The following is a 26,333-nucleotide window of genomic DNA, read 5'->3' as shown; positions in this document are numbered from 1 at the left end:
CTTACCAATAATCTCTCTTGTTCCAAAGACTTCCTGCTTTTTCTTTCCAGACTTTGATCACTAAGAAAAAATAATGAACATGAAGAGGAAAATCCTGTAAGCAACTAACTGAAATATCTATGAAGTGATTTAGTATTTGTAAAGCTGCAGTGGAGGTAATGATCAGGAATAAGATAAAAGTGTTGCAAAACTCATGTTATTTGATATCCTTTCCAAAATTTTCTTCTTCTGTCCTGAAACCATGCACCAGCCATTGGTTACGTGTGAGCTCAGACAATAAATTCCAGCAAGCAATCTAACTGTGGGGAACATCAAAGCCAATCCTGATGTCTCCTTAACAGATGCATAAACATATTCACAGTGGCACAGGGGTTAGCACTGCTACATCACAGTGCCAGGGACCCAGATTTGATTCCCAGCTTGGTTCACTATCTATGCAGAATCTGCACGTTCTCCCCATGTCTGTGTGGGTTTCCTCCAGATGCTCCGGTTTCCTCCCACAGTCCAAAGACCTGCACGTTAGGTGGATTGGCCATGCTAAATTCTCCCTCAGTACCCAACAGGCGCCGGGTGTGGCAACTGGGGGATTTTCACAGTAACTTCACTGTAGGGTTAACACACACCTACTTGTGACACTAACAAATAAACTTTAAATATCCTTTCCAACAAGTGTGAAAAATTGAGACCGTTTTCACTAGAACAAAGATTACAGTGTGCTTTATCAGGAATGTTTAAATTTATAAAGGGATGGGACAGAATAGAGCGAAACAAGCTATTTTCGGTGATTGAAGACACTAGATTGAAGGATTAAGCTGCATCTTTCTAAATGGTCATAAATCCTATCTCTCAGGACCCTTTCCATTAACCTACTAAAAGTTATTAGAATATGGTGGACAGATATGAACAGGACTAGCGTTCACATGAAGAATAATCAACATAGTAAAATTGGTCCAATCAAACAGCCTATTTCTGCTTTGCAAATGAAAGAGTGCCAGTAAAAACACTTAACTGTTTTTTAGATGTTTTTTCATAACTGGTTGTAATATCATCATCACTTTCCTCTGGCTCCTCAGGTATAGTGCAGTCCCTAAAGTTAAAAAAGTCCAAATGTTAGGATTTTGTGACCAAATTTAACACTTAACAGGACAGCTTTTAACTTTTGGACAGACAACGTTACCTCACATTCCAACAGTGAAGAAGCTGCTGTCATGTTGACATCAGGTGTCCTAATGCAGTTTGCCTTCTTCAGGTTGATGCAATATTGGGATCCAACTGGCAGTAAGTCTGACAGTTACTGTGGATGGGGGACAGGGTGTATGTAGGCAGTGGTCACAACCACAGGAGAGAAGATGACTGAGGTTATAACACTCTTGCTCCTTCTGGTACCACAAAAGTCATTAAAAATTCAAGTTTTTAACAACTTTTAGACTGTAATCGACAGTAACAAATTGATTAGATCTGTACTGAAATGTCACTTGGGACCCTGTGTAAGTCACAGAACATGATGGCACAGTGGTTAGCACTGGTTTCTGACAGAACCAGGGACCTGGGTTCAATTTAGGCCTTGGGTGACTGTCTGCGTGGAGTTTGCATCTTCTCCCTGTGTCTGCGTGGGTTTCCTCTGGATCTCTGGTTTCCTTCCATAGTCCAAAGATATGCAGGTTTGGTTGATTGACCTTGCTAAAAATGCCCCTTACTGTCAGGAATAAATATGTGGGATTGCAGTATAAGACGTGGGTGGGATTGTTATCTGTGCAGGCTTGATGGGCCAAAAGTCCTTCTTATGGACTCTAGGGATTCTATAACATCAATTTGCATATTAAACAGCACCTAGTGCCTGAACTAGGTAGGTGCATTGGGCACCTAACATCTGGACCTTGTACATTTCACCAGAGCATCGTCAGGATAACTGCCAATTAACAATGATTTCTGCAAGTTCCCTCTGACTTGAGTGAGAGCTGAAACATCATTGTAGTAATACATAATTTCCGTCCCCCCTCCTTCCTGTCCACCATGTACACATTACCACCATTCATTAAAGCAATCATTTTACTAGTTGGATGCAAGAGACTCATATCTGCTTGATTCCTTCTTACCTGAACCTGGGGTCAGGATTCATGTTACAGTACCAGTTTTCTGGTAGTGAGTCTGGGTCAACTTCTGCTGGCAACTTACGCCACTTCATGCATGTCTCACATTGCACCCAAGCTTGATCAGGGGCAGTCCTGAGTGGGAAAGCAACACAACAAAACTAGAACAAGTACTTTTTCAAACCATTCTTACATTAAACATAATTTTCAAACGCTGAATATAATTTGGATGAATAGTCACACTCTCAAACATTATAGAAGCAACTGAGAGGAGTTGAGGGAATCCATTGTAGAATCACTTATTCCTATAATATGCAAGGCAACAACTTCCCAATAATACATGAAAAGTGTAGTTAATATGCAATTATACATTCAGACTGAAAACATCTGCTCACAGATTTGGACACACTAATTTTTGACATTAGTCATTCAACATTTGTACCAATTAGCCCCCAATAAAATGTTGAACATTAGCGTGATCTGTTTTAGATAATTTCAATTAGGTTTCCCAGAGCTAAGGCAACATATTTTTGTGATGCATTTCATTGCCCAACAGTCTGTGAAAATCACTAAGCGTAGAAAATCTCTGAGGAAACAAATTTAAATTGGATTAAATTATATCCCCATAATCCATTATTTCAAAATCTGAGGAAAATGCAACATTATTTTGAATCTGCTAATTGAAACATATGATTGTTGAGATTGGTGACTACAAAATGTCTTCCAGAGATAGTGCTGCAATTTATAAGGGGTCCAAGTGGTGGGGATCATAAACAATTGGATGGCACACTACAAGGAGACATGAAAACTGAGATTTGAATCAAAGTAGGCTCCAAGGTGGAAGTATAATTAAAAATCTCTTACCGTGGCTCTTCTATCATCTCGGTACTATCTGCTTCTTCCTGGCTTTTCTTGGTTTTCTTTTCCTTCCAGTAATCATTCAGTTTCTGTCCCAGTGCCTGCATTGTCAATCTGAAAAACAATTATCTTAGACTTTTAGGTTATGCTACGAGTAAAATAAACATCATTTAGTACAATTGACCTGTGGTGCTTCACAATTCTTATTCCATGACAGGGAACTGCTACTCCAGTTGAATTTTCAAGTGATTAAACAAAGTTTTTGAGAAACCAGGTGAGGTCAGTCTCAACTGTAATCTTTTTTCATGTTAAAGTTGTCTGCAGGTGCTAAATGGGTGAAATTCTGTAAGGGTTTTCTGACATGTTCACTGTAATTTAGGCTCAAACCTCAAATTAACAGCTCAAACTGTAAATGTTTCTTCAGGATTTCCACAGCTATTCTGTGCAAGCTTTACAGACCAAGAGAACCTTCCTCCCAGAAATGTACCCCTGATCAATGCTTAAACTCAGGAAGAGCGGGCACTTAAGCAAAGCACAGGAAGTCTATTTGCTGCCTGAACAATCATGCTAAAATATTCTCTGGATAGTCAAGCAGAAAAAACGATTTGGTGAATAAATTTACAAACGGAAAGAAAAAAAATCAAAACAAACATCTATGTCCAACTACTATTGGATATTGTCATGATTCATTGATATAATGCTAAAATGTGCATTACAGACAATTAGTGCTTTTGATTTAGAAACACCTTAAAAATGTGTGCCACATTCAACATTTATTAACAATCCGTTTCTTTATATTGCAGAACTTTAGCAGGTTATCACTTCACCTCTTTGAAACCAGACACCTCTTTCAATTCTAACAGTAAAACTGTAATATCCAACAAAAATGCAATAGAAATATCACAAATGCTGGAAATCTGAAATAAAGACATAATGTATTGCAACACTCAGCAAGTCAGACAGAATCTCTTTTTGGAGAGGAAAGTAGTGTCAATGTTTCAGGCCAATGGTTTTGGTTGGACTGAATGCAAGCTTGAAGATCAGCACCTCATCTTTTTAACCAGGTACTTGACAAAACTATTGCCTTAGCACTATTTATTAAACCTCGGTTACATCTTACAACATGGATCTTACTACTTCTCCTCATTTCCCATTTAGAAAATAGTGACATGTAAACTGAAACTAATACATGAAACCACTGCTCCACTGATTCTTGTGCAGCAGGTTTGGTAAAGTGGGGTGGGTGTACCAACATTTTTGTGCACAGTAAGATATCTCAGAACACCAGATTAAAGTCCAACAGGTTTATTTGGTAGCACAAGCTTTCGGAGTGCTGCTCCTTCATCAGGTGAGTCCTGTTGCTTAGGGTGGAGATCCCCTACCAGTACATGACCAGAAGTGTAATTTGGACCCATGTCTTCCACCATACTTTTGTCCACTTGAACTTCTACTATTTTGCCAGATTTTCTCTGCTTGCTTCACATTTTGGTGTTCTGCCATATCTACTTGCACATCACCTTTGTCTCAGATACATCCTATATTTCTCTAATTTCTCTCCTTATTTCACCATTTTATCCCACCAGCAGGATTAAGGAAAATCCCAAGGCTTTTTATACATATATAAAGAGCAAGAGTGTAGCCAGGGAGAAGATTGGCCCATTCAAGGACAGGAGAAGGAATCTATGCGTGGAGCCAGAGAGAATGGGTGAGGTATTAAATGAGTACTATGTGTCAGTATTCACCAAAGGGAAGGACTTGGTGGATGATGAATCTGAGTAAGAATATCTAGATCATTTGGGTCATATTGAGATCAAAAAGGAGGAGTTGGTATTGGGGTTCTTAGGAAACATTAAGGCAGACAAATTCCCAGGGACAGATGGGATATACCCCAGAATACTGAGAGAGTCAAGGGAGGAAATTGCTGGGGCTTTGAGAAAAATCTTTGAATCCTCACTGGCTACAGGGAAGGTCCCACAACACCAGGTTGAAGTCCAACCACTTTATTTGATAGTAAACCCCCAAGCTTTCGGAAACGCTGTTCCTTCGTCAGGTGTGTGGAAAGTTCTGATCAGAGAAGGGCATATAAAGGCACACATAGTTTACAGAATACTGATTAGAATGCAAGTCTTTACAGCTAATCAAATCTTAAAGGTGCAAACAATGCGAGTGGAGATAGCATTAAGCAAAGGTTAAACAGATGCTTATTGTCTCCAGACAGGACAGTGAGATGTTGCAAGTTCAGGCAAGTCATGGGGGTTACAGACAGTGCAACATGAACCCAAGATCCCGGTTGAGGCCGTCCTCATGTGTGCGGAACTTGGCTATCAGTCTCTGCTCAGCGACTCTGCACTGTGTGTCATGAAGGCCGCCTTGGAGAACGCTTACCCGAAGATGAGAGGTTGAATGCCCATGACTGCTGAAGTGTTCACCAACAGAAAGGGGACAGTCTTGCCTGGTGATTGTCGAGCGATGTTCATTCATCCATTGTCGTGGCGTCTGCACAGTCTCCTCAATGTACCATGCTTCGGGACATCCTTTCCTGCAGCGTATTAGGTAGACAGCATTGGCCAAGTTGCAAGAGTATGTGCCGTGTACCTGATGGATGGTGTTCTCATGTGAGATGATGTCACCCATGTCGATGATCCGGCACGCCTTGCAGAGGTTGCTGTGGCAGGGTTGTGTGGTATTGTGGTCACTGTTCTCCTGAAGGCTGGGTAGTTTGCTGCAAACAATGGTCTGTTTGAGGTTGTGCGGTTGTTTGAAAGCAAGAAGTAGAGGTGTGGGGATGGCCCTAGCGAGAAGTTCGATGTTCGCCTTCATCAATGATATGCTGAAGACTCCGGAGAAGGTGTCGTAGCTTCTCCTCTCTGGGGAAGTACTGGATGATGAAGGGTACTCTGTCCACCGTGTCCCATGTTGTCTTCTGAGGAGGTTGGTGTGGTTTTTCGCTGTGGCGCATCGGAACTGTTGATGATGAGTCGAGCACCATATCCTGTTCTTATGAGGGCATCTTTCAGCATCTGGAGGTCTGTCGTGATCTTCCTCATCTGAGCAGATCAACCAGGATCTTGGGTTCATGTTGCACTATCTATCTGTAACCCCATGACTTGCCTGAACATGCAACATCTCACTTGCTGTCCTGTCTGGAGACAATACACATCTCTTTAACCTATGTTTAATGCTATTTCCACTCACGTTGTCTGCACCTTTAAGACTTGAATAGCAGGTTAGCTGTAAAGACTCGCATTCTAATCAGTATTCTGTAAACTATGTGTGCCTTTATATGCCCTTCTCTGATCAGAACTTTTCACACACCTGACGAAGGAACAGCGTTTCCGAAAGCTTGGGGGTTTACTATCAAATAAAGTGGTTGGACTTTAACCTGGTGTTGTGAGACTTCTTACTGTGTTTACCCTAGTCCAACGCCGGCATCTCCACATCATACAGGGAAGGTCCCAGAGGACTGGAGAATAGCCAATGTTATTCCTTTGTTTAAGAAGGGTAGCAAGGTAGTTGCAGGCCAGTGAACCTTACGTCACTGGTAGAGAAATTACTGGAGAGGATTCACTCCCACTTGGAAATAAGTGGGCATATTAGCGAGGGGCAACTTGGTTTTGTGAAGGGGAGGTCACGTTTCACTAACTTGATTAAGTTTTTTGAGGAAGTGACAAAGATAATGGCTGAGGGCAGTGGATGTTGTCTATATGGACTTCAGTAAGGCCTTTGACAAGGTCCTTCATGGCAAACTGGTCCAGAAAGTGAAGTCCATAGGATCAGAGGTGAGTGGCAAGATGGATACAGAATTGGCTCAGTCATAGAAGACAGAGGGTAGCAGTAGAAGGGTGTGGTTCTGAATGGAGGACTGTGAGAAGTGGAGTTCCTCAGGGATCAGTGCTGGGACCTTTGCTGTTTGTAATATTTATATATAAATGATTTGGAGGAAAATATAACTGGTTTGATTAGTAAGTTTGTGAATGACACAAAGGTTGGTGGAGTTGCAAATAGTGATGAAGACCATCAAAGAATACAGCTAGATAAAGATCAGTTGGAGACTTGTGTGGAGAGATGGCAGATGGAGTCTAATACAGACAAACGTGAGGTAATACATTTTGGAAAGTCTAAGAGTATTGTTAGGCAGAAGGATCTGGGTGTACAGGTACGCAGGTCACTGAAAGTGGCAATGCAGGTGGAGAAGGAATCAAGAAGCCATACAGCATGCTTGCCTTCATTGGCCAGGGCACTGAGTTTAAAAATTGGCAAGGCATGCTGCAGCTTTATAGAACCTTAGTTAGGCTGCTCTTGGAACATACGGCCTGATTTTACCATTTTCATTCGAAGTGCTGAACCTGGGCATAATGCACATCTGACTTAGAAATCTACTTTCAGGTACCCCCATACACACTCAGCCTGAAAAAGAAATTGCGGGTTCCGTTCACACTGCGGGCGGGGCTTAGCGTGTCCAAAATGATCGGAGCTCTGAACTGCGCGTGCGCAGTTACAAAAAATTTGAAAAGGCACTCCCGTGTCAGATCGCTCCCGGGCTGCAGAAAGTGGAGAAAAAGGCCCGGGAGCAATGGCCCCACAGACATCACTGTCCCCCTTATCCATCTCCCCCCTGTTACCCAGACCGATCACCACTCCGACCTCCCTCTGATCACCCACAGAGTGGCAGCGGGCTCCCCTGTCCCCCGCCCCACCTACTCCTCCCAACCAGAGATATATCTGATCCCCCCTCCTCCCCACCAGTAAGCAATCAGGCTCCCCCCCCCATCCCTTCCCCTCCCACCAGAAATACATCTTACCCACCTCCCCACCCCCCAGACAAACACACAACGATCTGGCCTCACTACCCCTCTACCCCCAGACAATGATCTGGCCTCACTCACCCCCACCACCCCCACTCCCAGACAGCAATCAATGCTCACTCATCTCCCCCCTCTCCAGAGAAGCATCTGATTCGCCCCCTCCTCCCCCTCACCAGAGATCTCTCTTCCTCCTCTCCCACCCCCAACCAGACAACAATCTGGCCTCTCTCCCTTCCCCAAGCCCTCCAAAACCAGAGAATGATCTGACCTGTCTCCCTCCTTCCCCCCCACCACTGATCTGAGTCAGAGAGCCACCGGAAGCTCTGAAAGTGCACTTCAGCAGTTGGAGCGCTTGATTCAGGCTTTTATTCAGCAGGTTCATTTTGGTGCAATTCCGAATGGGCGAACACAGTGGTAAAGGGGGAAATGCTGATAAAATTGGGCAGGGGGTTTAAATACATGCAAATCCATTAGATCGCTGTTGTGCCCATTTCGGGCGCGAATCGGATTGCTGCCATTCCCAGGTGGCAATCTGTGCAGACGGGGGTGCGGATCGCATTAATGGCCTTACATCCGACTTTATCATGTTTTCGTGCCACTAATGGTAAAATCAGGCCCATAATGTTCAATTCTGGTTGCTACAGTACCAGAAGGATGTGGAAACTTTGGAGAGGTTACAGAAAAGACTTGCCAGGATATTGCCTGGCATGGAGGGCATTAGCTATGAGGAGAGGTTGGAGAAACTTGGTTTGTTTTCACTGGAATGATGGAAGTTGAGAGGGCAGCCTGAAGAAGACCAGAAGATCATGAGGAGCATGGACAGAGTGGACAGTCAGAAGCTTTTTCCCAGGATAGAAATGTCAATTACGAGGGGGACAGGTTTAAAGTGCGAGCGGCAAAGTTTAAAGGAGATGTACGAGGAAAGTTTTTTTTAAACAAAAAGAGGATGGTGGGTGCCTGGAACTCATTGCTGGGGGAGGTAGTGGAAGCAGATACGATAGTGGCTTTTAAGGGGCGTCTGGACAAATACATGAATAGGATGGGAATAGAGGGATATGGTTCCCAGAAGGGTAGGGGGATTTAGGTCAGTGAGGCAGCATGGTTGGTGCAGGCTTGGAGGGCCTATTCTGCGCTGTAATTTTCTTTGTTCTTATTATCACTTTAGTCATTCCATTCTCCATAGATCCGGACTGACATGTGGAGTGTTTTCAGTTTTTATTCCGACAGAAATGCTGCCATTTTTCAGCACTTTAAACAATATGCATTAGCTATAGTTTGCATTTCATGATTTTGAGTGATAAAGAAGGGGAAATATTAAGATTCAAGCTGCAAGACACAACTAAGGTTTAAAAAAAAATCAGGTGAGCAAAGTTAAAATCAGACAATTGCAAATTAAATGACACATAACAATTAGTTTTAGTGTTAAATTCGTAAAATGCTAGCTGGGAATACACAAATCTTGCTATATCCTCAAAAGTCCTTTTTGCTAGTCTATGATTTAGTGTTAAAACTTTTCAGAATTGAGAAACCACAATGAAGGACAAGGCTCAGTGCAGGATATTGCAAAGTTGAAACTAGTAAAATGGAAGATTAAATCAGGAACTAGTGAGCAGGTCATATCAAGCTTGTATTTTAATGGCTTGCAAACTGAGGAAGGTAATGAATGCTGCAGCTTTAAAGAGCTAGGAGAGAATGATGCTAGTTTGATTGTCATTGATCAGCTGACAATTTATGTCCTGTCATGTAGTCCTGCACTACGTTTAGTGCATTGGGGACATATCCTTGCCCCTTTTCATTCCTGATCTAAGTAATAATCTTGATCAAATTATCTGCGGACACAAGGTCATGTGCAACACTATTTACCAACATCTGCCCCAATCTCACAACTGATTCTGTCAAACTGCAGCAATCTTGGATGAGCCATCACTTCCAGAAACTCAACATTCAAAAGATCAAAGCATCAACAGCAGGATCTATGACAGTTTGGTGCCTTACTGACGACACAAAGATGAGTGGAAAAGCAAATGGTGCGGAGGGTGTGGAAAGTCTGCAGAGGGATCTAGGTAGGCTGAGCGAGTGGGCGAGGACCTGGCAGATGGAGTACAATGTTAGCAAGTGTGAGGTTATCCACTTTGGCCGGAATAATAGTAGGAGGGATTACTACTTAAAGGGCGAAAAGCTGCAGCATGCTACGGTGCAGAGCGACCTGGGGGTCCTTGTGCATGAGTCACAAAAACCCAGTCTGCAGGTGCAGCAGGTGATCAGGAAGGTGAATGGGATGCTGGCCTTTATAGCGAGGGGGATAGAATATCAAAGCAGGGAGGTCTTGCTGCAACTGTACAGGGTACTGGTGAGGCCGCAGCTGGAGTACTGTGTGCAGTTTTGGTCGCCGCACTTGCGCAAGGATATTTTGGCTTTGGAAGGAGTGCAGAGGAGGTTCACTGGGCTGATACCGGAGATGAGGGGGTTGGACTATGAAGAGAGGCTGAATAGACTGGGTTTGTACTTGTTGGAGTTTAGAAGGATGAGGGGGGGGGATCTTATAGAGACGTATAAGATAATGAAGGGGATGGATAGAGTAGAGGTAGAGAGATTCTTCCCGCTCAGAAAGGACAGCAGGACTAGAGGGCACAGCCTCAAGATAAGGGCGGGGGGGGAGCAGTTTAGAACAGAGTTGAGGAGGAACTTCTTCACTCAAAGGGTGGTGAATCTCTGGAATTCTCTGCCCGTTGAAGTGGTGGAGGCTACCTCGCTAAATATACTTAAGACACGGGTAGATAGGTTTTTGGTAGGCAAGGGAATTAAGGGTTATGGGGAGAAAGCGGGAAAGTGGAACTGAGCCACTTCAGATCAGCCATGATCTTATTGAATGGCAGAGCAGGCTCGAAGGGCTAGATGGCCTACTCCTGCACCTACTTCTTATGTTCTTACGTACCACGTGCAGGACCCTGTGCAAATTGCCATAATGTTCAGATCTTGACTTCTAAAAGATTTCTGATCATCTTTCATTTAATTGAACTCAAATCTGTGGGCTGTCAGAGTAAACTTTGAAATTTATAAAACATTGACTGAAGAATAGAAAACAATATGTTGGAGTGGATGAAAGGCTGAATGGGGTACCCAAGGACCAGTATGGAGACCACTATTTGTAGCCTGCACAGATAACCTGCCTGGATTTAGAAACTTGATGTTAGGTTGCAACTTTTGCAGATGATGCTAAGCTTTTTAGTGAAATCAAAGGAAAAAGCTCAGGAATGACAAAACAAGATAGACAAAATACTTATACAATCAGAACAATGGCAGATGAAATTTAATACAGTAAATTGGAATGTGTAATACATATAGGATAAGTAGAGGATACATGTTGTTCATTAATAGTGTTCAAATAGCTAATGGTAAAGCTAAAAAGAAGCCAAGGAGCTTTAGCAGACTCAACACATGCAGAACAGTAAACAATTAAACTAAAGGAACATTGAATGCCAGAAGGATATGTCAGAGGATCAAATAACATTTTATAGTGCTCTGGTCAGTAAGCAAATTAAATATTCTTCCTAATTCTGTTCAACAGGCAGTGCAGAAAAGTGTCAAGAGTATGAATCATGTGCAAAAACTTCAAAAAATCTGCAGATGCAGAAATTCTGGCCAAGGGCTGAAAACAGGGAGGTGGTGAAGGGGTTGGCCCTGCTTTGATAGGCAGTAGGACTCAGGTGATATCCAATTCTGTGATTACCACTGGGGCTGCCATCTTTATTAAAAACCTCCAAAACCAGCCAGCACAATCAAAGGATCCTGATGGTGGCCATTGTAGGTCTGCATATGAAAAGTATGGTTATACCAATGACTGTGCACCCTCAGTGACAGGCAAAGTGGGGTTTGGGGAATCTGGGGCCAGGCCCTGGCAAGGGGTAGTTTTATTGAGCACAAGTAGTGATATTCTTTTAGGGCTGGACATTGCTGCTGGAAGGCATCCCGTGGGCCAAAGCGTGTGCCCAAAAAGGAGGCCCAACCACTCCCCAGAAAGGTCACCAGGGTTTAATCTGGCAGTCATCTCACACTGAACCAGGACCTCCTGCAACTGGGAAAATGCCATGTGGAAGCAACAGCAGCTGATAATTGTCCAATGATATATCTCAAATGCGCAGGTCATCTTTTGCACTGCTGGCAAAATGGCATGATGGTGGAGAGACCACGGGCATGCCATCTGACACTTTTACCACATCATTTTGCTACCCTTCACATCTTCCGTCCCAGCCCCAAAGGGCTAGGAAAATCCTGCCTTTTGACTTTTCAGTCCACAAGTAAAATGGTATTTGATTTAAGAGCTGATCTCAGAGATACAAGAGATTGTTACAGGTATGGTAAATACCAATCTGGAATATTACCTGAAAATAAAATGGCAGTATAGAACAACAGATTCACAAGATAATTTTAGTAAGTAGTCACACAACACCAGGTCAAAGTCCAACAGGTTTATTTGGTAATACAAGCTTTTGGAATGTTACTTTTTCTTCAGGTGAGTAGCCCACTCACCTGATGAAGCAGCAGTACTCCAAAAGCTCATACTACCAAACAAACCTGTTGGACTTTAACCTGGTGTCGTAAGACTACTTACTCTGCCTATCCCAGTCCAACATTGGCAACTCCACATCAAGACAACTTTAGAACAGATAGCAATAACAAGTATTAGAGGCTTTAAGCCTGTAATAATTTAAGAAACAAATAGATATTATACAGAGGCAGCATTAGAACTGTAGTTGACCATTTTGGTCAGACTGGTAGACGTTACTGGATTGTAATCAGGAGTTAAGTGCTTGTCTGTCTTCTCCCAACTTTCCCCACAGCCACTGAGTTTAATTGTAGTCAGCTCTAGCTGCTCCGGCTGAGGCCAACTGACTTCAAGCAGACCAAGAATAGAGGTCTGATCCTTCATGATCTGAATGGCTTATTTAGATAGTGAAGTCACTGGAATGGGCAACTGGATCCATAATTTGAAGATATCGATTCTCTGTAATTAACAATTCACTACTGTGACTTTTTTTAACCAGCTTTCTTTTTAAAACAAAACGTAATGAAAAGGTGTCAATGTTGTTGAGCAAGGTGTTTGTGACAAGCACATAAGCATTCTACACAATTCGTCGGACTGCAGGCAGTCTTGTATGTTCTCGTAAAGTTTATCTGCAGAAACAGCCCAACTACTTGCTAAAGGCTCATCTTTGACGTAATGCATGACTTGTTCTTATTTTGCCAGATAAGTTTGAACAGTGTCAGTAAATTTCTCTATCTTCACAAACTACACTTGTGAACAGGATATCCTTTGTTGCTAAAGTTCCTGTCCAACAACCACATGAACACCCGACAATGCTGTTTTTCAAGCTTAGAGTTAAAAATTTTTGAGCCACAACACTTGACACAAAATGACAGATCGAATGCAGCAAAGTATAATATCAAGACCAATCAGAAAATGTGAATTATTACTCATCCCCTCCCACTAATAACAAAAACACAATGAAATTATTGTGAAATACTAGAAACAAATGCAATAAAAGTGCACTTGTAAGTACAAGCAGAACTCCAGTATTCTTTATGCGAATTGTTTTATGCACTTAACTTCCCTGGATTTTTTTTCTGCAAACATTTGAATGCAAAGAAAAAATTGCTTCTTTCTCCCGAGCAATTTTTTGTTTTCTCCTCCTCCTCCAATTTTCTCCCTACCTATTCAGACTCTCACTTTACTTTTTACAGACTCTTATTTTGCTCATCCATCATACGCAAACCTGGATAATGAGTGGTGGCAGGCTATTTAACTGCTGGGTATAACAATCAAATTCAACGCTGGCTTCATTAGACATGTGCATCCTGATAGAAGCCACTGCAAATTCGTCATGAGCAGAAACCATTGTAAAGTTTGATCAGTTAGACTTCATTAGATTATGGACTGATGCCCCATTAATTCCTAGAAGATATGGGTATAAATTCTAGAATTCTGGTTAGGTGTGTTGACCCGAACAGGGGACCAGGGTGTGGTGACCAGGGGAATTTCACAGCAACTTTGGGGGCGATTCTCCTATCATAACCTGCAAATTTTTTGGTGGGTTCAGTCCGGAGAATCGCATGTCGGCCATTTCACGGGATTCATGCATGCGTTCCTGATGCATGTGCACCTCCCAGAGCCAGAGAACAGGCGCAGTTGGGACCGCGCTGGAAACGAGCAGGAAGAGAATTAAGTGATTTTAATCTGTTTTAAATATATTTTAAATATAGTTTATATGTCATTATCGGGCCTGGCATGGAACTTATTGGATCTGATAGCATCTCCCACTCTGCCAGGAGTACTTCACCCTGACAGGGTTTAGGGTAGCTCCCCGCTATTGGGGAACTAGTGGGAGACCCCACCAGAGAGAAGTGGGGGCAATCAGGGCCCCCCCCACAGTTGGGCAGCAGGGGTAGGGGGGTGGTGCTGCCTGGGCATGGGCACCCTGGCAGTGCCAGCCTGTGCCCTGGCATTGCCCAAGGGGCAAAGTGCCCATGCTGAGGGCACACCTTGGCATTGCCCATCAGGCAGTAACTCATCACTCACCTGATGAAAGGGCAACAGTCCAAAACTTCATGCTACCAAATAAACCTGTTGAACTTTAAGCTGGTGTTGTGAGACTTCTTACTGTAGTTTGGAATACTGTAAAGAGTAATTTTCTTACACAAGAGGACACAACATAGCAGGTTATATACAAGGCTATACTCAATTTAGAGAACACAAAGCTCCAGCAGATTCTCACTAGGCATTGCTTTTTCCTTCTAATTTCAGCTTGTGCACTCGGAGGTCAGCATATTACTCTGACATTAATATTGTCGAGAGTGAAATTCCTCTGACAAAGGGATCAATAACTTACTTGCAAGCAGTAATAATACATTGCCTGGTTACCTACAAAATCCTGAGGAACATATCCTCTGTCCTGTGAACCACTGGGCAGCATTTTCCTAGCTGCAGGGTGGTCAGTTCAAATTAAAAAATAACTCCACTAACAATTCTCTCAATTAATTGATAATTTCACAATCCCAACTCCACTAACAATTCTCTCAAATTGATAATTTCACAATCCCAATGCACAGAAACCCACAGAAAATTATTTACTTGATGGGAAATTTTCTAGCAGCAGGACTAGATATGAAGGGGCTCCTTGCCTCAGTTCAATGAGAAACTAATTTAAATACTTAGGGATTCTATTAGTGTCACTTTTTCAGGTTCACTACTGGCCAAGCAGCTATCCCCACCCACCCCACTGCACAGCAAGACAGTAAATTACATGGAGGCATCCTCCCTGAGACTGCCACTGGGGGTGTAGGCACATCCCAAGGGGCCTGTCTACTTGGTCTGATCATTTTATTTACCAATGCACCCTCTACATCCCCGAGCTACCTCAGCAATGTCCACCATTCCCTGTGTCAGCTGGCCAGGCTCTAGAGCTGTGAACCCTTTAATTGAGCAAGAAACAATTGAAGCCCACCCACTATCCTTAATTGATGGCAAGCCTAGTAGTAGCCAATCAGGAGCCATCTCCAGTAAAATTGCTTACTTCCTCCTACTTCAGGCATGTTTTCAGCAACTCCACTTCATCGTCGAGTTCCAAAGCCCTCAGTAAAGTCTTGCCCTATGTGTATAATTCAATACTCGGTTTATGCTGCTGGATTGGTTTTGAGAACAAGAGTAACCACAGAACCAATTCTGTAATATTGTTGTTTTGCGCAGTACAAGACTTGCATTGGTGTCATTGGATTCCTCAGATACAAGAGCCTAGCAATAATAGCATACTATAAAGGACAGTGTGACATTAGAAACTTTCCTCTGGTGAGCTGGTAACTGCAAAACTAAATGGCATTTGCCATCAAGTTGGGTTAAAGTGAAGATCTGGTTGGAAGCTCATCTTGGGATCAAGTGTAACGTCAAGATTATGAACAGTTAAGTTTGGTCTCAGACAGTGACCAGGGAAAGGGATGAATTTGATAGCTAAGGAATTGAATTTGAAATGACTGTGCAAGATACATGAATGGGCAATTGCTCAGAATTACCATAAGTCACTTATAAGTTTCTTTTAGCCATTTATCAATTGTGAGCATGACAGGCAAAGCCAAGATTAAGTTGCCTAGGCCCCAAATGCTACAACTCCCTCCTTACATCTCTCTGCTGTTCTACCTTGCTTTTTTCTTTTCAGATAGTGTTTAAAACCTACCTCTTCAACCAAGCTTTTGGTTATCTGACCTAATACCTCTGTGTAGTTCAATGCCATGTTTTATTTTATAATGTTCCTGTGAAGCGCCTTGGGAATTTTACTACATTAAAGGGAAACAAAGGGCCTAATGCATTACAGAACTACTTCACACATAAAAGCATCTTTTCATTATCCGGAGAATCCTGGACAACACTTCTCCCTTCATCTACTATGGTGAGAAAAAGAAACAAGTTGTTGATTATCCCTGTGGTGCTTACTGCATGAAAATTGGATGCCACATTTCCTACATTGCAAGTATCTCTATTTCAAAAAAGTACTTTATTGGCTGTAAAGTACTCTGGGATATTCTAAGATCATGACAGGTATCATGCAAATGTAAGTTAATTTCTTTCAGTTTCCTTGGTGATCTCTAAGTTACTTGTCTGAACCAATGCTTTGTTATCCACAAAGGTGTGAACAGACAAGAAACACTTCAGCCTTACTGGCCTAGCACAAAGGAAGATAATTTTAACTAGCATACTAGCTTTGGGAGTACCTTCATCACACAAACAGCAGCAGTTCAAGGTAGTGGTTCTCCACTGTCTTCTCAAGGACAATTGGGGATATAAATGAATCATGGTTTTGTCTGTCCTGTTCACAATCTATAAATGACTAAAAAAAACAAGTGACTTATGGTAATTCTGGGCAATTGCTCGTTCACATACCTTGTCAGTCATTTCAAATTCAGTTTCTTAGCTACCAAATTCATCCCTTTCCCTGATCACTGTCTTAGACCAAACCAGACTGTTCATAACCTTAATGTTACACTTGATCCCAAGATGAGCTTCCAACCACATCTTCATACCATCAGTAAGATTGATTATTTTCAACTTCATAACATCACCTGCTCAACTTATCTGCTGCTGAAATCCTCATTAATGCCATTGATAGCTCTAGACTTAACAATTTAAATGCAGTGGCTGGTCTCCCACATACCACCTTTTGTAAACTTGAAGTCATCCAAAACACTGCTGCCCATATCTTTACTTGCACCAAGTTTTGTTCAATTTTCACATCAACGCTCACTGACGTATATTTAATCTCAGTCTGCATCTTGATCTTAAAATTCTCATCCTTATTTTCAAATCCCAGGCATGATCTTGCCCCTTATGTCTGTAATGCCATCCAGTCCACAATTCTCCGAGGTATTTGCACTTCTCTTATTCTGGTCTATTGAGTATCTCTTAGTTTAATCACTCCACCATTACTGGTCATGCCTTAAGTTGCCTCGACCCCAAATTCTACGGCTGGAATTTCATGCTGGTGGGATTTTCACATCCTGCTGCAATGAATGGAAATTTGGCTCGCCGCCAAATTCTCCGACCTCACTGCAGCGCAAGCACGGTGTGAACATCAGGTAAGATCAAGCCCTACAACTCCCTCCCTATATCTCTCTGCTGTTCTAACTTGCTTGTTTCCTTTAAGGCAGTCTTTAAAATCTCTCACTTCAACCAAGCTTTTGGTCATCTGGGCTAATATCTCCTTGTGTAGCTCAATGTCATGTTTTATTTTATAATGTTCCTGTGAAGTGCTTTGGGACTTTTATTAAAGGACAACAAAGGGTCAAATGCATTACAGAATTAATTCAAACATAAAAACATCTTTTTAAAATGGGCCATTTAGGCACTAACTGAAGTTAAACCTAAACTGCTTTGCAAAAGAAACCCAAGAAATCCCTTCAAGCACCTCCAAGAAGTGGTAAATTTGGGATAAGGTTGGCAGGCTGTCAATGAAATCAATGTTCTCATCTCTCCAGCACCATTAAGATTATATTTGGCTGATTTAATATATTTTGGGATAAAATTCACCCTATATTCAACAGCAATGTTAGTTTCCATCTATGACACACTAAATACTCTGAGCGTTTGGTGGAATGCACCATACAAACATACAAAGTAGAAATAGGCCATTCGATGCCTCAAACCTGCTCCGCCATTCAATAAAATCATGACTGACCTGCGTGTTGAGTTCATGGAATCCATACAGTCCAGAAAGAGGCTCTTCGGCCCACTGAATATGTACCAACCACATCCCACCCAGGCCCTATTCCCGTAACCCCATAAATCCACCCTGCTAATCTTCCTGACATTAGGGTCAAATTAGCATGGCCAATCAACCTAATCTGCACACCTTTGGAGTGTGGGAGGAAACCAGAGCACCCAGAAGAAACTCCACACAGGCAGTGACCTGAGGCCAGAATTGAACCTGGGTCCCTGGCACTGTGAGGGAGCAGTGCTAACCACTGTGCCACCATGCCGTCCTAGTTCCATATTCCTCAGCTACCTCTGATAACCTTTGATTCCCTTGCCAAACAGGAGGCGATCAACCTCCATCTTAAAAATATTCAGTAATCCCATTTCTGTTGACTTCTGAGGTAGGGAGTTCCAAACTAGTACAACCTTCAGGGAAACAATTTCTTCTCATCTCTAATCAATCAAGGTGGCCCCTAGTTTTAAAACAGTGTCCCTTAGTTCTGGACTCACCCACCAGATTAAAAGAAAGATGATGCATTTTGAGAGAACTAACAATGCAAGGAAATACACAGTGACCTGTAGGACACTAGAAAGTACAGAGGACCAAGGGACCTTGGGGCGCATGTCTAAAGATCCCTAAGGACAGCAAGACAGGAAGAGAAGGTAGCTAAGAAGGTACATGTGATACCTGCCTTTATTAGCCAAGGCATAGAATATAAGAGCAAAGAAGTTATGATAGAGCTGTATAAAACACCCATTAGGCCACAGCTAGAGTACTGCACGTAGTTCTAGTCACCACACTATGGGAAGGGCATGATTGCACTAGAAAGTGTGCAAAGACTCACTAGGATGTTGCCTGAGCTGGTACATTTCAGCTATGAAGTGAAGCTGGTTAGACTGTGGTTGATTTCGTTAGAGCCGGGAAGATTCAGAGGTGTACAAAATTATGAGGGACACAGATAGGGTAGATAGGAAGAAACTTTTCGCCTTTGAAGAGGGTTCAATATTCAGGGGGCATAGATTTAAGGTAAGGGGTAAGAGATTTAGAGGTGATTTGAAGATTAACCTCCTTACCCAGAGGGTGGTAGAAATCTGGAACTCACTGCCTGAAAGGCTGGTAGAGGTGGGAACCCTAGCAACATTTAAGAAGCATTTGAAACACCATAAGGCTACAGACCAAATGCTGGAAAATGGTTTAGAATGTTTAGGTGCTTACTGCATGGTGCAGACACGATGGGCTGAAGGGTCTCTTTCTGTGCTGTAAAACTCTGTGACAAAAGAGAATATCCTTTTAATGCCCACCTTGTCAATAGCGCCCAGGATCTTATATACATTAATCAAGTCACACCCTCATTCTTCTGAACTCCTATGGAAAGAAGTCCAGTCTTCCAAGCCTATCCTCCCTCAGAAGACAACCCACTTATTTCAATCTAGTAAAGCTCCTCTGACTCACCTCCAACATAATTACATGTATAACTGAAGCAAAACATCCTTACTTTTACATTCAATTTCACTGTAATAAAATATAGCATCCCATTAGCCTTGATTACATGCTGTATCTGCATACTAACTTATTGTGATTCATGCTGAAGAACACCTAAAGCTCTCTGCACCTCAGCATTCTGCAGTCATTCTCATCTATTCTGTGGTGTTTACTCTCTGCGAATTTCTTAAGTGACATGCTGATACTATCTCTACTTAAATTGGAAGTTAATGAGGCCTAAACATGGGAATTTGCCATATTAAATTGCCCCTTTGTGTCAGGGGGACTAGCTAGGATAAATGCATGGGGTTATGGGAATAGGGGATTGTGGTTGGTGCAGACCTGATGGGCCGAATGGCTTCCTTCTGCACAGTAGGGATTCTGTGATAAAATGCTATGAATGATTTAAGGTAAAACTCAATTAAGCCTGTGTAAGACTTTTGGCTAGATGCAGCAATCAGTAACACAGTGCTTTTGTAAGCATTCTGATCTGAAGATCAAGATATTGCTGGTGTGATTTGAAGGTGTACAGATTTAGCTAGCTTCAGGCATTACTACTTGAGACCTACAGTTGGTCTCAGTGCACCTGGGCCTATGAAGGAACAGCACAATTTTAGGCACTATAGGGGGGATATTAGTTCAGAGACAGAAATGAGACAGTCAAGAAACCAACAAATACAAATTTCCAAAACGACCATGAATATTGTCCTGTCAGTTTTGCACTCACTGTCAGTTGGTAGGCTTAAGGAAACTCTCTTGTTCCTCCTGACCCAGAAAGGAGCTGCAATGAAAATCAATTGCCACATGTCATTGCTTTCAACAGCTGGGCTTCTTGAGATTAGGGAAACACGAGCTCCAGTGGTTAGCATTGATATCTTACAGAGCCAGAGGTTCAGGGACAATTCCTGGTTTGGGTCACTGAGCAGAGTTTGCACGTTCTTCCCATATCCGGTGTGTTTCTTCTGGGTGCTCTAGTTTCTTCCCACAGTCCAAAAGACGTGCTGGTTAGGTGCACTGGCCATGCTAAATTCTCCCTCCGTGTACCCGAACAGGCACCAGAGTGTGGCAACTAAGGGATTTTCACAGTAACTTCACTGCAGTGTAAATGTAAGCCTTCTTATGACACTAATAAATAAACTTCAAACTTTAAAAACTGAAGGCCTACAGCCTTATTAAAATACTTAAAGATAAACCTGCTGCCTGTAAAGAAGTTAATCACTACTTCTCAGCCTACCACTGTTAAAACTGGAAATGAGTGGTTTCAAGGTAGATTTGGTTCCGGTTTGACATTTCAACCTCTCTCCCAAACCAAACACAACTTTTTTTTAAGTGGGTGAGATGGGGGAGGAGCAGTGGAGAAGTTAAAATTCCCTCCCCCATTAGGCCACTGCCCTATGGAGCTTTCTCCATAAGCACATTGTAGCACCACTTTGTTTTCAACACCTATTTACTCCAGTCACTCTGTCCCAAATTATTTGGCATTCCTTCAATAAAGCATTCTAAGATGGTAATCAATTTGAGAAGCACTGTATAAATGCAAATGATTGTCACAGCCAAACTCAAACTTATTTTATTTTCAACTGCTGTTCCCCTCATTTCCTCCACTGAGTAGTGTTCTAGTTAGTGCCTTTGTTGAAAGTAACTACACAGCATAGACCTGGAACCAAACTTTGGACTTTCTAGTCTGTACAGCTTTGGATTATACCAGCAATACTGTGATCTGTTAGACCAATAACGTTGCTCCACATATTCTCTGGCTAACTCAAATATGTTTTAGAGCACCACCATATCAATAGGAGCATCTAACAGTGAGTAATGTGAAACCAGAAAAACAAATTCAAGGGAGGAGCCCAAATGTGAAGTCAAGCATACTGTGTGAAAAAGTAAGCTTCTACAAAATACAAAGATATATTACACTTAACAAACATAACATGATAAATTTAACAAGTACTGAAAATAAATTAATTCAAAGCAAATGCAGATAATTTTTTTGTATATGACCACTACAAAAGAACTTGCACAATTGCACATAACTTGGCCAATGACAATCAGGATTGAGTCTTTATGGTGGGTGATTTTATTTAAGTCACTCTGCAAAAACTTTGCAAATAACCCAAAGTGTAGATGTGTTGCCCGTTGCAATCGTGATCTCTGATCTGCAGTAAGTCAAAATTCCTGGGCAAAGAAAAACAAATTAGGCAGCGTTTCTACACGATTGGTATTCATTGAGTCTTGCCGATGTTTGCCATTAGCTTTTCTACCATGCTCTCTCTAACATTAAAATGTCCTTAAGACTCACCTATTTTCTGATCTTACTCCAATCAAACTGTCAACTACTCAACATCCCTTATTGGCCCATTCAGCTACCTCTGTCACTTTGCTTTCCTTCTCTAGCCCTTCTGGACAAACTTCCTCCAAAATTTCCCACTCTCTTCCTGAACTCACATCTTTCCTTATGTTCCACCCATCTTCTCCATGCTCTGTCTGACCTTATCTTGTCCAGATGACTTACCTCTTATTTTCCTAATCTTATTCCAATCAAATGGTCAACCAGTCAACATCCCTTACTGCTAATATTGCCAACATTTCCCATTCCACCCTCATCTGACCCTTCAAGTCTGCTGTCATTATCCCTCTCCTCAGAAAACCTATACTTGATCTCTCTGCACCGTCAAACTATCATCCAAAATCTATCCTTGCTTTCATCTCCAATATTTACTGAAACTTCTAAAAGCTGTGTTCATCTTTCCCATGGAATTCCAATAATACAGAAGGAGGCCATTTGGTTTAATTGAGCCTGCACTGACACTAATCCCACCCAGGCCCTATCCAAATTACCATACATATATACCCTGATAATCCCCCTGAATCAGCCTAACCCACACATCTTTGGACTGCGGGAGGAAAACAGATCACTCGAAGGAAACGCATGCAGACATGGGGAGAACATACAAACTTCACACAGACAGCGACCCAAGGCCGAAATTGAACCTGGATCCCTGGTACTGTAAGGCCTCAGTGCTAACCACTGTGTCACTGTGCTGCCTGTGATTCCCAGTTTGAATCCCTCGAATGAGGATTCCAGCCTGCCCACAGGACTGAAATAGTCCTTGTTAATGTCACTAATTATATTCTTTGGGCAGAATTTTATCAGTGGCATGTTATTCCTATCAGATGTGTGCCCCATTTCCATACTTTGCTTTCTGCCCCTCCATTCCCTGTTTCCCACACAATTACAGTATAAAGTGCCAAGCAGTGTGCACAGTAAATGTAAAGTTAAAGTTAGAGTCAGAAAGTTTATTTATTAGTCACAAGTAAGGCTTATGTTAACACTGCAAGTTACTGTGAAATTCCCCTGTAAAATGTACAATTCTGCGGCAGAGTTTTTTCTTCTGTGGCGAGACCGGCCAATCAGCTAACATTACTGCAGTTATGGTGGATAATGAAAGAACTTACTGATCAAACATGGAGACTCTGCACCACTAACACAACTCCCTGCCCACCTCCTTTACAATTAACAGATAGAGAGCTTAAAGGTGTTCTTCCAAATTTGAATTTCACTTGTAAATACTTCATACTACATTGCTTTCATTTTATTCATTTGTGCATCATCATGTTGAGATGAGGTTAGATAAGGTTCTAAATGGATTGACAGGCCTCAAGGTTGACATGCACTGATGATTACAGAGGATTTAAGAACTTTTTTTTAACCCAGCAGAAACAATACTGTGCTTTTTTTCATCACTCTTCAGCAAACATTCATACTAGGAACATAGGACCTGGAGCAGGAGAAGGCCCTTCAAGTATGCTCTGTTGGTCAATAAGATCATGGCTGATCTGATTGTCACCTCAACTTCACTTTATTGTCTGCCTCCAATTACCTATGACTTCCTTATCTAGGAAAAAAAAATCAAAGAAATTCAGCCTTGAATAAGTTTAATGACCCAGTCTCCACTGCTTTCTGGAGAAGAAAATTAGTGTCTAGCGTTGTATTTGCCATCTGTCAGGTATGGCTGAATGATGCAGGCTCAGCTGGCACTCCCTTCCATACATTGTAAAGGACATCATCCAAGATCACTCTCAACTGGAATAATTGAAATGCTGCAGGTGAACTCTGTTTTGTAAGGATTGTCTTATCACGTGTTAAGTGAAAGTTGGTCAGGCAGTTTTTGCCCTGAACGTCCTCCACGATCAATTTAAATTTGCGGAAGGTCACTTTATCGTTCTGCAAATCAGCAAGACTCACCTCAAATACACGGCTTTTCAAGCCTTCTGAGGCGACCTTAGTTCCTTGTGTCCTGGTAACCAAGGTTTTGTAAGTATTGTGCCAGCCAACACTGTACATCAGGAACTAATGTAGGTCAACAAGGATGACCGGTAGTTGGGACTTTCACAGAACTTACAGAACTCCTACAGTGCAGAAGAGGCCTTCAGCCCATCAAGTGTGTTTAGTCTGGCCAATCCACATAAGCTGCATATCTCTGGACTGCGGGACAAAAGCAAAGCAACCAGAGGAAACCCAAGCAGACATGGGAAGAATGCTCAATTTCCACAAAGACAATTACCTAAGGCTGGAATTGAATCCGGGTCCCTGGTGCTATGAGGCAGCATTGCTAACCACTGTGCTACCATGCTGTCCCACTTGCTGTGAATAAAATTTAGGCAGTAGAGTTTTGAATGACGTCAAGTTTATGTAGAAAGAATATGGCAGGCTGGCCATATATCTATTAGAACATTCAAGTCTACAGATAACAAATGCACAAATGAAGGTTCCTATAGCAGAATAGTAGTAGTGATGGAGCAGTGTGAAATTAGTGGCAAATTTGCATTGCTTGCCACTTACACCATCAGGGAACCTGCCACAGTGGTTCGGCAGGACCTGAAGATCGGCGGGAAGAGCTAGAAAGCCACAGTCATTGGCTTCAATCTTCCTAATATTAAATTGCAGCAAATTTCTGCTTATTCAGCACTACACTTCAGATAAGCAGTCCAATAAGTTAGCAACAATGCAGGAGTTGAGAGAGGTAGTGGTGGAGTAGATCTGGGTGTTTTCAGCATACATGTAAAATCTTAGTTATCTTCAGATGTCCCACTGAACATGGAGATGCAAAAATAGATTTTTGAGAGACACGTTGTGGAAATGAGACAAGAAGCCATTATAGGTGATAACAATCACCAGGGTAACTATCATCAGCTGAGGGTAACCTTACCTAGCTGGGCTAGTGTTTTGCACTTTAATTTAGTTCTGGGACCTGGCTAACAGAGCAATTGAACAGCTCTAGTTTATCTGAATAGTATTTGGAATTGAGATTTTATTTTCTACCCTTCCAAAATGGTTTTATAGAATCACAGAATACCTCCAATGCAGAAAGAGACCATTCGGCCAATCAAGTCTGCCCTGACTCTCCTATGGAGCATCGTACCTGGGACCTCTCCCCATAACCCCATACATATATAAAACTCACTGATCCCACTATCCTATAGGTACAAATTAGTTGAGAAAAAAACAGAACCTTTCTTCCTGTTAAATATTAACAGGGAGAAAAGAATTAAGTACCTTATTTATACAATGGTTGCAGTCCTTACAATAATCTCTTGTATGGAATTTGAAAATGCTGAAAATTGCATCTGTCAGCAAGTAGCAGCTTTTCCAACCTAGGGTGGTGTCAGAAATGTAATCTACTGAATTTACACTCTTTCAGCAACAGCAGGGATGAATTTTATCATTGCTTTTATAAGTTAGTTTTGAGATTCACCCATTCTAATCTGCTGATCCTCTCTTGGAAAACAGCATATTGTGAAAATGTCAGACGATTAAACTGACAGCATGTTGTCAGGTAGCTTTGCTCTTCCGAACTTTTGTTGTAATACATCTGTAATTCTTTTATCACAAATGTGTCACACCACTTTCAGGCACAGACATTATGTAAGAATATTGAAGAAAAAGGATTTAACAGTTCCACAGCAAAACATTCCAAAGGTATCACACAGATATGTAGGTACTGTGTGGATTAACGGCCAGTGTAAAAATTGTGTCTGCAAGGGGATCCCATGATCAGAATTCCTTTTTAAAATTACACTGATGCTAAAATACTTCTAATATTTAAAAACTTTAAAAGGATTTAAAAATTTAAAAGGATCTAACTGAACTTCAGTACTGAGGAAAAAGAAAAGAAAAAACAGGAGTTTTCCTGCCCTTTTTTCGGATGAGCTGAGTGAAATAAATCTCCGGGACTCTGTTTCACAGTCATATCTAGCCCAACCCCACCCCCATGTCCAGCCCGAGACCCTTCCCCATGTCCAACACAAACTCTCCCTCCCCATGGCTGGTCGCACCCTCCCTTCCTGATGCAGGATGTGTAGTGGGTCTTCCCCCAATCCCCTAGAAGGTACCTAAGTACCCTATAGGCAGTGCCAGGGTGCCAGATTGGCACTGCTCAAGGGACATCCACCTCTTGTCCCCAAACTCCTGGGGCAGGTGGCCTCAATGGCCTCTGTTTCCCCCTTCAGCCCATTTATGGGGACCATAGGTGATCTTGCTGGTGGGAACCTCTCCTGACAGGGTGGAAAACACTAGAAAGCCTGAACGATACCGTCCCAGGCTCGCTAATGATATGGAAATGTCAATTTCCATATTGCAATCAGCCTCGCACTAATTTCCGGCACAAGGCTGGTTATGCTTAAAAAAAAGGGACTGGGAGAGTCGCAATCGGCTGGACGAGCAGAGCAACAGGCCAGGACAATCATGGCCAAGAAGTCTGACTTACAGAATTTCATCTGATCTTTTAATATTTTAATTTTAAAAATTAGTTGAAGTGTTTGAGGTAACAGAAGAGCGTATTTTTAAACAAAAATCTCAC

At 42.1% G+C, this 26,333-nt stretch overlaps 1 protein-coding gene across 1 annotated transcript in view; it reads right to left on the bottom strand.

The window, feature by feature from the left end:
* Positions 1 to 26,333, bottom strand: part of LOC145342203 (MORC family CW-type zinc finger protein 4-like) — a 143,866-nt gene that overhangs the window by 45,786 nt on the left and 71,747 nt on the right. Inside the window, exons 10-13 of the mRNA XM_080187555.1 lie at positions 2,955 to 3,062; positions 2,097 to 2,225; positions 1,010 to 1,087; positions 6 to 60 (exon numbers count right to left, since the gene is read on the bottom strand). Of these exons, the coding sequence (XP_080043681.1) occupies positions 6 to 60; positions 1,010 to 1,087; positions 2,097 to 2,225; positions 2,955 to 3,062 (370 nt within the window). The remainder of the gene's footprint in view (positions 1 to 5; positions 61 to 1,009; positions 1,088 to 2,096; positions 2,226 to 2,954; positions 3,063 to 26,333) is intronic.

This window comes from Carcharhinus amblyrhynchos, chromosome 4, assembly GCF_965287045.1.
Source record: "Carcharhinus amblyrhynchos chromosome 4, sCarAmb.v2.hapA, whole genome shotgun sequence".
NCBI lineage: Eukaryota > Metazoa > Chordata > Chondrichthyes > Carcharhiniformes > Carcharhinidae > Carcharhinus > Carcharhinus amblyrhynchos.
This window is presented reverse-complemented; position numbering and strand designations above follow the sequence as displayed.